Source organism: Ambystoma mexicanum, chromosome 11, assembly GCF_040938575.1.
Source record: "Ambystoma mexicanum isolate Mex_15411 chromosome 11, UKY_AmexF1_1, whole genome shotgun sequence".
NCBI classification, from domain to species: domain Eukaryota; kingdom Metazoa; phylum Chordata; class Amphibia; order Caudata; family Ambystomatidae; genus Ambystoma; species Ambystoma mexicanum.
Window position 1 is genome coordinate 380338947 of NC_090934.1, and position 12861 is coordinate 380351807.

The 12861-nt window shown below is 49.4% G+C and overlaps 1 protein-coding gene across 1 annotated transcript in view; it reads right to left on the reverse strand.

Annotated features, from left to right (window-relative positions):
• Positions 1-12861, reverse strand: part of NUP160 (nucleoporin 160) — a 1937143-nt gene that overhangs the window by 161138 nt on the left and 1763144 nt on the right. Inside the window, exon 34 of the mRNA XM_069623088.1 lies at positions 2318-2443. Within this exon, the coding sequence (XP_069479189.1) occupies positions 2318-2443 (126 nt within the window). The remainder of the gene's footprint in view (positions 1-2317; positions 2444-12861) is intronic.

The following is a 12861-nucleotide window of genomic DNA, read 5'->3' on the forward strand; positions in this document are numbered from 1 at the left end:
GGAAATATTCGCGGTTGAATATTTATGGTAGTAACCACTGCCACGAGCTAGAAACTTTTGAGAGGTACTGTAGGGTACACTCTCGAAAATGAACATAGGGGAAAAACTATTAACCCCTTCCAGTATCTCCACAGTAAGATGGGTTGTACTGGTTTAGTTCATCGGATTTGACTAGTAAAGTCAATGGGGACTTTACATGCCCTGGGAGAGAGTCAGTCCCAGGGTATGGAGTCTATGTTTGGGGGTCGCTACGACACCCCTGTGTCACTGCACTGAGGGTGCTGTGTAACACATGTGAATAAAGATGGTTCCTATGGGGTTGAGAAAACACAGCAAAAATGCCTAAGAGTGGGAAAAAGAGTCTCACTCTTAGCAGGTAAAAAGAAACAAACCCTTCAAATCCAGCAAAGCTGCTTGGGGACTCTATAGGTAAGGGAAATTAGCCATAGAATGAGAATTCTCCCTAACACCAGGCACCTGAAGTAATGGATCACCATTCTTCTAGATGCTGAGAAAGTCTGCCCCCAACCGGCCAACGATGGGACCTGGCCTCATAGCTGTTTTGGAGTGGCTGCGGAAGCGCCTAAAGGCAAAGAGGCAGCTGCCTGAGCGGCTTTGGGCACCTCTTCCCAGTACACCACAGGTACTTTTTCGGTAGCCCATTTGATTAGTGGCTCCTTTTGCTCTACCAAAAGAGGAGTAGCAACAAAAGGAACCCCCCCCCCATTGCTGTCCCCTAGGACGAAAAGGCTGAGGTTGATGCACTGCAGCACCCAAAGACTTAGCAGCTGCTTTAGAGGTCTGCAACCTCTCAAGGCTCTCGTCAGCTTTGCTGCCAAACAAATGCAAACCATCAAAGGGAATATTGAGAAGACGGGCTTGCGCATCTGGAGCAAAACCAGACTGCCGCAACCACGCAAACCTGCGTATCACGGTTCTCGCAGCCATGGACCGGATAACACAATCATCCGTGTCCAACCCAGACTGAAGGGATTCACACATGGCATCCTTGCCATCCTGCACAAGAGCAAGGAATCCATTTCTTTCTTCCCCCTCGGGAATATGCTCACCCGCTAGAGAGACACAATTCCACAGAGTGTGTGAGGTGGAGTTGGCCGACTTCAGCGCCATACTCCCAGCTGAAAATACCTTGCGTGCCCAACCATCGAAGAGTTTGTTGTCCCCATCAGGAGGGATGGTAGGGTACGCCGCCTGCCTCCAGGTGGTCGTGGTCGCCTGAACTACCAAACTCAGGAGTGGGGTGAGTGGAATAGTAGCCGGGGTCGCTACTGGCTGGGCGGTATTTCTTAGTTAACTACTTGTTGACCGCCGGACGAGACTCCGGGGACTGCCAAGTAGCCACCACCCTTTTCTGTAATGCCAAATGAAAAGGCAACACTGGGTCAGTGGACGGACCCTGAAATAAAATATCAGTCAGGTCATCCTGATCGAACTCAACCTGAGGGCCGGACCACCCTAGGTACTTCGTAACCCTGGACATCAACCTCCTATAGGAGGATTCACAGCATGAGCACCAGGCTCTGGCCTACCAAGCTCCATCTCAGGAGATGTGCAAGGTCACTGGCATCATGTAGAGACTGACGCAGATCTTCCAACTGACTGTCCTCAGAAAAGACTGTCAGGAGCCGCAGGTGTACTTAAATTAACAAAAACTTCAGGGCGAGAGGTCACATAGTTCCAACATTATATCAAATATAACAGTCACTTCTTACTGCATTATTTTTCACAAAATGTATTTAATGACATCTGGATAATGTTGGTGGGGATAGAGCACCCAGAGATGTTTAGAAAAAACAATACATATAGGTATGATCCAGTAAGACAGGCTGGATCTCAATGCAATAACAACAACAGATAACTGCCTAAGCTAAGAATAATGTATAGGCATTATCTTGCGTATAGCATTATTTCGCTATTTTCTGGCCTCGTATTGCTTTACTGCAACCAGACATCATGTAGTTGCACCTTGGCTCCAATTGAAGTCTTGCTCCAAAACTCTGAAGCCACTACCTGCTATCCATTGAAGTCCATATCAGCACACAGTGCCTCACCAGATGTCATAGTTCCAAAAACTCAGGGAAGCTTACCTGCACACAGAGCCCTGTTTAGTTGGATGTTGATGTATCACAACTGCATTAACAGCTATCTCATTCTCCTTCCTCTATTCCAACTAGCCTCCCACCCAAATAAACCCAAACATCTCTTGCAGGTCTCCAAGGTTGAGCTATAAGACTCAATAACATAATATTACAGCTACAAACCACAGTGCATTACATATGATGGTTGATGCATGTACCTCAATTCCAAAATACTGATGTCCTTTTCCCATCAGCGCATCCACGTACTCCAGGATTAAATCTGCAGCTTCTGTCAAGAGGTCATAGTTCAAATAGAGACGGAGCAGCTCTGCGGTATCCACAGCCTAACAAGTGAAAGATAGCAATGTCATTGTGTTAAGTTTTTTTTGAAAATACATTTTTATTGAATTTCAACAAGAACATTAACATACCATCCCGGTCCCTCCCCAAGATCACCCCAAAGTCGGCTTCTTGTCTTTTTCGCCTCAGATGGCATGTGCAGTCCAGTCCCCCTTTCCCACTGAGTTTTGCAGCTGCCGCCCCCCTGCTTGTTCCCCTTGGTCTTTAGATTAAGCCCAGTAGCCTCATTCTCCTTGGATACCATGCCATTGTTGCACCCTGTTGGAGATATCACAACACCCTTGACCAGTCTGCGAGGAAGCCCCATTGATCCCCTTGTAGCGAGTAAGTCACAGACTCGAATGCTGCAAAGTCCACATCTTCCCCACCCATTTGTGTTCCACTTCTGCGCAAAGGTAAGTGCTGCTGCCAACAGCATTATCGCATTCACCTTCCTTTCAGCTCTTGTGGGTAAGTGCTCTAAGCTAGCCCCCATTCCCAGTAGCACCAGTCCCTTGTTTCCCTTTACCATTATCCCCAGGATCCCTTCCAAAGCTTCAAAAATTGTATCCCAGAACTTCTCAATCTTTGGGCATTCCCACCAAATATGGCTCCAAGTTCATTCCCTTCCGAATTCCCTCCAGCACATCCTGAGACCGCTTCGTAGGTCTTATACAGTCTCACCGGCGTCAAATGCCACTGCACATTCAGTTTCAACCACATTTCCTGGGTTTGGAAAGTCTGTTTTGGGATGTGTCTCCATAACACCACTCCTTCCCAATTGTTTGCGCTGTCGAGTCCTCCCATTTGCTCATATCTTCTTACCCCAGCCACCTCTCCCTGCTTGGCCTGTGAATAGGTTGCTCCCACTACGTGACAGTTCCCCGTCTCTGCAGGGGTGGACTGGGAACTAAAAGAGGCCCTGGAAATAATTACGGGGAACCAAAAGAGGCCCTGGAAATAATGTTCAAAGTGGCCCCATATGACACATTTTCAGCAAGCCCAATGCTTTTCCTATGAGAACATTTGGAAATGCCACAGAAAAGAGGCCCAGGGGGCAGAGGCCCACCGGGAAATCTCCAGAGTTCCCTATAGGCCAGTCCACCCCTGCGTCTCTGTCGCTAAGTACCTTTCAAATTGGGTCAATGCCCTGGTCGCTCCATACCCTCACCAGGGCCTGCATCACCCAGTGCCGTAATTGGATGTAATTGTACCTTTCCCCCTCCCCCAGCCCAAAATCCACTTTACATTGGCTGAAGGATTTGATTTCATTTCTGTCAAACAAGTCCAGAATTTTGTGGCACCCTCCCTCTTTACAGGTGGGAAATTCTCTACCTACCATCCCTGTTGTGAATTGTGGGTTGTCTACTACGGGAGTGCACTGGGACAGGAATCTTAAGAATATGGCTCTCCTCACCAGCGCGTCCCAGGCTTCCCCTACTGCTGAAACTATTCCACTTGGGTTTCCATAGGCCCTTCTTCAGCTTTCCTCCTACCATTGCCTCATCCATTGCCCTCTATAGCTTGCCCGGCCATCCCTCAACCAGTCCCTCAGTAACCTTATCTGAGCCACCTAATAGTAAACTCAGAAGTTGTGTTGTCCCAAACCCCCACTCCCCCATTTCCGGGCATCATCAGGACTTGCCATGACACACAAACCTCCCCGTATGCCTTTGCAGGGCTGGGAAGAAGGACTGAGGGACCTGTATTGGGAGGGTCATGAAGTGGTACAGTAGTCTGGGGAGCACCACCATTTTAAGTACGTTAACTCTGAACATCCATGTAATGTTCAGCGGACTCCAGTCTACTAATTTGTTTTTTATGCTTTCAGAAGGTGCGGGTAGTTTGCTCCCGCCATCGTTTCCAAGGAGTTGGTGAAGTGAACCCCCAGATATTAGATATCCTTCTCCGCCCATCGGTACGGGTGCTCCGTTAGGGAGAATTCTCAAATGGTTGATTTCCCTTACCTACTGAGTCCCTCAGCAGCTTTGTTGGATTTCTATGATTTATTTATTTCACCTGATAAGAGTGTGAGCCTTTTTTCCCACTCTTACATGTGTTTTGCTATGTGTGTTTCTACTTTTTGTGTGTTCTTGGGCACTGGAGCCTCACCTACTCAAGGACACCATATTTTTCATGTGTGTTACACAGCACCTTCAGTGCAGTGACACAGGGTTGTCTTTTAGACTTCCCATCGACTCCATTTTCTGGGGCTGACTACAGTCCCCCAGAAAAGGGGGAGGTTGCCATTAACTTTACCTTAGTCACTTTAAACCACAGACCCAGTACACCCCATCTTCCAAGGAGTATTGGAAAGGGTTAATTTGTATCCCTTTTGGTCTGTGCCTCTTAGGGCACTGTTTAGCTCCTTTTACATTAAGACTTGGCTGGTGGCAGCGGCATTTACCCTAACATTTTTACCGTGATTATCTTATATAAACGTGGTAATGTTTTAGGCTATTATATTAGCCTGAAACATAAGCCTGCTTGACCAAATACATTTTATTTTGGCTCCGGCTGGGTTTAGTCGCTATTCCATTTCTTTTTGTTAAAGTCTTTCTCGTGTTTTACTCTGCGCGCCAAACCAGGTTTGGTCCCTTTGTTCATCGCCTTTTCGCCGGCTTCCACACAGAAGCCCTCCTTTAGGCGCCTGAGAGTCTGGGTAGGCAGGATGTGAGGGAGGGGTTTTAGGACCCCTGCCATGGGTTTCCCTTGGTAACTCAAGTCACACTCCGGTTTGATTGGCTGAGGGACTGTCCTTGCCAGGACAGCCACCCTGCTGTGTGATTGACAGCCAGGCTGTATGAATCGGGGAAAACTGCATAAAAAGCAGGTCTCTGGAACTGGAAGAGCAGAGTCTCCACTGGAACGAAAGAACCAATGAGGAACTGGAAGAAGAGGACCCCTACCACGACTGAACCGCCTGGTGAAGCCCTGCTGCAGGTCCGAATCGCCAGAATCTGACGACAGAGAAGATGCTCCAGGAAACTTCTTCCCTTGAGCTGGTGGGACCAGCCAGTTCGCCCAAACTACAAGCCAGGACCCCTCTGGTCGAATTCGCTGCACAGAGCTACAGTGGGCCGGATAGCCAGGAAGGTCGGACCCTGCCTGGGTTATAAGGAGCGCACCTTTTATTTGTGGTTTTGCTCTGCTGCTAGTTTCTTCCCTGGGTGGCGCTGGACCCTCCAGTCTTCCTACTTTGTGTCAGTCCGACAGTCGCTTCAGGAACCGTGAGCCTGCAGGAACCACCAGGAACGTCAGCCTCAGCTACAGCTCCCTCTCCGTTTCAAGGTACTGTGCAAACCCGGTTTTCCGTTTCGTTCAGCCGCGGGGAAAGTGTTTGAAATCTTTCTCCAATCCGAGGGCTTGTCCTTCTCTTTGAACTAACTTTTCTACCAACCAACCTCATCTGGAATCTGTGCCACGAACTTTACTGCGAACTACTCTGAACTGTGTGATCTTGAGCAAAAGATTTTTGACCCATTGACTTTGGCCCTAAGCCTTTTCTAGCTGATCTCCTCACTGTAGTCTCTTGTTCAATTGCCCTGAGTACTTACCTGTTGGTTTTGCCTAATTTCTAATAACTTCTTCTTTCCCTCCCTTTTAAATTGCTGGAGTGCCATTTTGCTCCCACTTCATTTTGTGAGCTTAACTTGTCTGGAATTTAAGGGAAGTTGTGTGGTGTATTTATGATTATGATTTTTAACTTGCTTAGAATAGTGAAATGTTATACAACTGTTGAGTAAATAAATATATATTCTTTTGCTTAGAAACCTTTAGTTAGTGTTTGCCTGAATCATAGTAATTGCTGTCCTTTGTGTAACTATTTGTACTGCTCACTTACTCTTGAGATAAGTCTGGCTGCTCCGCTACTGCTACCATTATAACTGTAGTACAGGCTTGTACCAAAGGTGAAATTGTACTGTCACTTGTAGTCTTAATTGTGTGTGGTGTTCCCAAAGGGTACTGCATATAAATTTGCCTAACATGCTCGATTCTAAGCACGACTACCATGAGGAGGGATTGTCAAATTTAGTAGTTCGGATTTGTGGGTATTGATTTTTAGCCCTGCTACACCCCCCAAAATTCCTGCAGCTCGCCCTCCAGAGCCTTCAGCGACCTTTAGGGATCCTGGATCTCTAACAGCATGTCTTCCGCAAAGGTGGCAATTGTGTGATCCATGCCCCAAAAGATACTCCCCTCATCTCCCTGTTCGCCCTAAGTGAGCCCAATAAAGGCTGCAGGTGAATCGCGTATAGGAGGGGCGACAAAGGGCAGCCCTGTTTTGTACCTCCCTCGACTGCAATGGCAGGTGACAGCTGACCATTTATAGCCAATCGTATCGATGGGTTCTTGTAGTTTCCCTTAATTCTGGACAAACACTTCTCCCAAAACCCCATCTTCTGCATCGTAAGGAACAGGAATTGCCATTCGACCTGGTCAAAAGCCTTTTTGGCATCCAGGGCGATCAGTTGGGTTGGGCGTTCCACTTTTGCTGACTTCATCTATAAGATGGACAACCTTCCTCGTGTTGTCGCTGGTTTGCCGTCCTTTTATGAAACCAGACTGATCTGGAGAGATCACCCAGGGGAGAACCTCTTCCACCTGTTTGTTCTTGCTCACATCTCTTTTGATGTCTTGGAAGGCCTCCCCTAGCTAAGTCCTCCCTCATTCCATCCACGTGTTTCTGGACTGCGCCCGTGATTTTATCTCCGAAGTCAGTGAAGAACGGTTTCAGGAGTGTTGTAGTGACCACCTCATCACCGACCTCTTGCGGTTGGGAGTCTCCTTTTTCTGCCTGTTCATGCTCCACTTTCCCCTGCCATGGGGACACTATTTCCCTTCCTCACATCTTCTGGAGGCTGGAGTCCTGGGGTTTCTTGGCCCCTTTTGCAGCCGTGATGGGGTCCTTCCCTCTGGACCTGGACATGTCAGCCTTTCCCCTTCAAACCGATTAGGCCTTCTGGATGCTGCCTTTTCGCTTGCTGTGTCCATGGGGCCCAGGCTCTAGGCCCCTCCTTTGTGTTTGCTGAGAATGCCGCCCCTGTCGTTATGCGGGTCTGTTGGCCCAGCTCTAGCCCTGTGGCCCCTGGTATCCAGGCCCGTACACCCTCGCCTGCTGATTTTGTCTCTGTGCCCCTGTGCTCTTGCCCTCGCCTCCATCTGCTGCTTTCTAACTTAGCCCCCTGCCTTATTGGCCTCTGTCCTCTCAGGGCACTCCCCTGTCTAGATATTGGTCAGGGCCCCTCTGTGGGCCAGTGTGCGTTGTCCTGTGGCTTGTTGAGCACCGTGTCTGAACCTGTTGCACTCTGCTAGGGCCTGAAGGATGGTGCGGGGGACCTCTTGTGCCGGGCAATGGTGTCTGTACCTGCAGGGAGCCCCGTATGCTGGTGCTCCAGCACCGCCACCTGACCGCCAGGTGCTCCGGCTCCTTCCTCCTTTGCAAGGCGCTCCTTCTCCAGCTGCCTTAGATGCTGTGCCGTTGCGCTTCTCCCTCCGCTGTGCTCTTTGCAGCCCTGCGGGGGAGTGCCGTCTCTATGTTGGTACTTGGGGGAGGGAACGGGGGGGATGGAGGGGGTGAAGGTTGTTGGTGTGTGTGTCTCTGTATGGGCCTAATGATGCAGCCAGAGTTTCGGTGCTTTTCCTCTAAGGGGGGTGGGGCGCTCCCACCGCATCAGGTCAGGCCCCCTCCCCCACTTTAGGAAAGATTTCATAATTGTATGCAATTTTCCCTCCCTGTGTCAACCCCCAAACTATTTGCTACTGTTTAAACACTCTGAACTAAACTTTGGCAGAGAAACTCAGCCCTCAGCTGCACTTCTCTGGGCTTTCGCTCACTTTTTATGCGGAACTGACATGCCCTTAAAACAGTCAGTACCGGGAGACTTTGTTTCCCCAAGTCCTTTCCTCATGTTGCAACTTTTGTGCAACATGTAAGTGTGCAATATAACTTACAGCACACTTGGTGTTAGGGAGAATTCTCTTATAAGGCTTATTTCCCAAACCTAGTGAGTCCCCCAGCAGCTTTGCTGGATTTTTGGGGTTTGTTTTTTTCTCCTGCTAAGAGTGAGACTCTTTTTCCTCCCACTCTTGCATGATTTGAGGTATGTCTCTGTGTGATTTTGGGCTATGGGGTCTTTTACTCCATAGGGTATCATCTGTTTTATTGTGTGTGTTACACAGCACCCTCAGTGCAGTAAAACAGGGGTGTCAGTGACCCCCAAACAGATTCCATACCCTGGGACTGACTACTGTCTCCCAGGGCATGTAAAGTCACCATTGACTTTACTAGCCCTAAATTGAGAACAGAACCAGTACAAACCATCATATTGTGGAAGTACTGGAAGGGGTTAATTATATTGCTCCTGGGTCTGTTTTCAAGGGGGCACTGTCCAGTCCCCCCTTTACGAGTTTCTGGCTGGTGACAGTGGTTACCACGCAAAATATTCCACCGGAATATTCTCTATGGGATTTTCCCATTGATTTTAAACGCACCACTTTTTGGTGCAATTACCTCCACGGATACCAGACCAATCTAATTGTCTTCCTGAATTCAATTCAATCGTTGACAGAACATAGGTAGGTTTCCTATAGTGCAGTACTTTTTTTTTATACGGATTACCCCGTGTGGTCACACTTCCTCTTGACATACTCTCCTCTCCCTCCCAATAGGCGTCCCAATAAAAAACGTCCTGATGAAAGTACAGACCCTTCATCTGTGAACATTTTCTACTCAGTGAAGGTTGAATACCCACCGAACCAGAAACACCCATAACAATGTGTCGACCACTATGACATACTACCAATCTGATTGTAGTATTTGAAATCCACAATACATGTTACTAACCCTCACCTACCAAACTGTGATGTAACAACAGTTTTGTATTTATTTCCATTTTTTGTGTTCTTTTGTTACAAGCCAAACGAGGCTTGCATGTGATCTTTCGTTTCAAACTATGTATTCTTTATTATGAATTCTATATGTATGTCTGAATAAACAAAAATGTCTATCCTCTCCGATTTTTTGTGACTTTTGATAGCTAGCATTTACAAACTAGCTTCCTGCCTTTTGAAAACCTACCGCAGCCTAAGCGGTGTAATAGGGGTAGCTTATGACTCTTCTCCTTATGGATTCACATGCTCATGACTAAATAACAAATACATAGCTGTGCAACATTGCACACTACGGGAGGTGGTAAGGATCAACAGAAGCAACAGACTCACCTCAAGCGAACAGGTTGCATAGAACTGCTTGGCCGACTCTGGACTCCTCCCTGGAATTCCTGTCAATGCAGTAGAACTTCATGAGGGTGTGCGAGGACCTCCACGTAGCAGCCCTGCAGATGACCAGCAAGGGGACACCAGACAGTAACTTCATCGTTGCAGCGATCCCTCTGGTGGAGTGGGCTCTCGGACAGCCGGGCAGCGGTCAGTTCGCCAACCGATGACGGTGCGTGATGCAGCCGGAGAGCCACCTTGAAATGGAAGCTTAGGACAAGGCCTTCCCCATGGTTTACAGGATCAAAGTTCACTGACAGTCGAGAAGTCTTCAGAAAACTATGTGCGAGTCACGTAGAACTTCAGGGCACAAGCAACGTCCAGTGAGTGTAAGACCCTTTTTCTGCCGGCGATGAAAGTTTCAGGAAGAAAACAGGTGGCAACAAAGGCCTGTTGAGGTGGAATTGCGACTGAACCTTTGGCATGAAAGAGGGGTGTGTACGCAGTACCACCTTGACTCAAGTACGATTGCTTGCAGGATAGGGTCTGGATCACACCTACATGTATGGCAGAGGTGATGGCCACAAGAAAAGCAGTCTTCCACGAGAGAAGCTTGAGTGGGGCTTGATGCATAGGCTCGAAGGGGACCAGCATGAGCCTAGTCAGAACCACGTTGCGTTCCCACGCCAGAGCAAAATCCTTTGAGAAACTCCTTGATGAGTCTGTGGGACCAAAGTGAGGATCTTGCTGGGGATCTGGAGTAGCGGGAGATAGCTGCCATATGCACCTTGATGGAGGGTTGCGCCAGATGAGCCTTTGCCAAGGATAGCAAGTACGGAAGCATCTGTGGCGCTGTCACCTTCAGAGGGGTAATCTTCGGCAACCGGCACCACGTAGCAAAATGCTTCCACTTATGGCCGTAGCACTTAAGGTCGACTATGCCCTGGCGAGGACCTCCCTGCAGTCTGCTGGCAACTCATAACCTCCAAACCCTAAGGCATAGGATAACTTAGTCAACACAATTGAAGATAAGTAATGATGCAGTAGAATTAAACCAGTTCACAAGAATAATACCCTAAATGTAGAAGTCCAAAGATTCTTCTTAGGAGAGAGAAGACATGTAGGAAGAGTTCTAGTGGTAGTGAAAAATGTTCCAGAAGATACTTCAACAATGTTACAGGTCGAGGGGGCGTGGGCAGCAAGAGAGCAATGCGGACGTGAGTCCCTGAAGCTCCCGCGGCCGCCCAACATATCCTGTGAAACATCTTTCTATCTGTGGCGGAATCTTACAAAAATACCTGTGTCGAGAGATAAGGACATGAGGATTCACTGGACGAGACGTGTGGTGGGCGGCAGGAAAGAACCCTCGCACACAGAGGGGAAAGCACCTAAAATGGCCACGAGCTGATAGTCAGGCTTGGAGGGCGGAGTACAGGCATAGGCGCCGGGCGTGAACTTGAAAACAACCGATGACCACGAACACATGCGGGCTAGTGACCAGCACACCAACATCGGACACCCCACAGACTGTCCGCTGTTCACTGGGGTAAAGCACTATCGTGCGTGAACTGTTCGAGCCACGCGCCAATAACTACAGACGAGAAGTGAGTTGCATCACCTTAAAACCGGGACGGCCTGGCGACACCCGCTGCCTGTCTGAGAAGTGCGGGCAGGAGCAGGCACCCGGTCCGACCTGTGCCTGACCGAGAGAAAATACCATTTCTAAACGTGCCCCTTAAAGTGATCCGCAGATTGCAACCTGACCGAGATCCTAAAGGTGCCAGCCCCACCCCGCACCCTTCCTCCAGTTGGACGGCGGCGGATCTTCAGGAGACTTTGCACCAGACCCCGACAGACTGAGATACAGCGGTCTCTAACTAGACTAGAACCGCTCGCAGACTACCTACTGGATCCGGAAGGTGCCGTGGGACCACAGCAGCAACCCGTGCCCACAAGCTCATACACAATGCAGGGCTGACCTGGTGAAAATTCGAAACAAGCGTTTTCCACCGTCCTGCGCTGGTGGTTGCTGCGCCCCGCCAGTCCACATACCACTGGTAACCTCCGCTTTCCGCCCCATACAGAAGACCCAGTCACCTGGTGCTGGTCTGTGAATACCCACCCACCCCGAGGCCGCCGGAGCCCTGCGCACCCCGACAACAGTCACAACGAAACAGGTCCAATCTGATTGCAGTGCGCCGGGATGGCTAAGGGCAGGGCAGCCCAAGGCACACGTACGCAGACAGTCCTGGTGAGTGTTTTACACTTTACTATTTGCTTAAGGGCTCCCTAACAACAAGGCCCCAACATTGATGCAGGAAGCCTGAGGGGGGCCGCTGCCCCTTCCCTTACAGGAGCGGCTGAAACCTCCCTGCCCCCCCCCCCCTCCCACATCTGTACGGGCCTGCCCGACTCTGCAAAACACTACTGAAATCTGGGACGCTAGGCAGGAGGCAGACCCTGTACTTCACATCGACTGAAGACGAGCATAACTCAAATATTTCACCACAACTGCTGACCTACCTCGTATCAGAGGTTCCATGAGCAATAGATCTGAACCATAGGAATGGCAACTGCACAGGCAGGGAGTTGGTTGAGCTGAGGCTGGAGATTGGTCTGGGCGGCAGGCGGCAGCGGAGATCCCCCTTCCCTCTTTCTTTCACTGCCAGCCCATGGTTAGTTTGGGCAGACCACGCAGAATAGCCTGAAACTGCAAGCCAGCCTCTTGACTCTCTGGATGTGAAGGGTGAGCAGGGGACTGCATTCCAGAAACTCTGGACTACATGGTTAAGAACCGCCCAATAGAGAGATCAACACCACACTAACAGGACCGTGAACCCGGGTCACTGTGGCCAACCTCACTCCACCTGAAGTAGATAAAGGAGAGCTGAAATTCCGGTGAACGCCAAGCTGAAGAGAAAGACCCTTCGACTGGGGGAAAAGAAAACGGCACCCAGCAGATCATACCCCCACCCCCGACATACGCAGTGGCAACCCATCAGCGCTGCCATACCACCACCACAACCAGTGATGGAGGAAACAAACATCAAGGACCTCTTCAGTCACACTAATTGGTACAACACCTGACGTAGAGGCCTGACAGGTGCTGACAAAGCTTATTACTCGCACCACAAAAACCATAAAATAGCCACCTACCCGAGCGATCAGCACAGGATCATCACAAACGCCGGCAACTGCCCAGAAT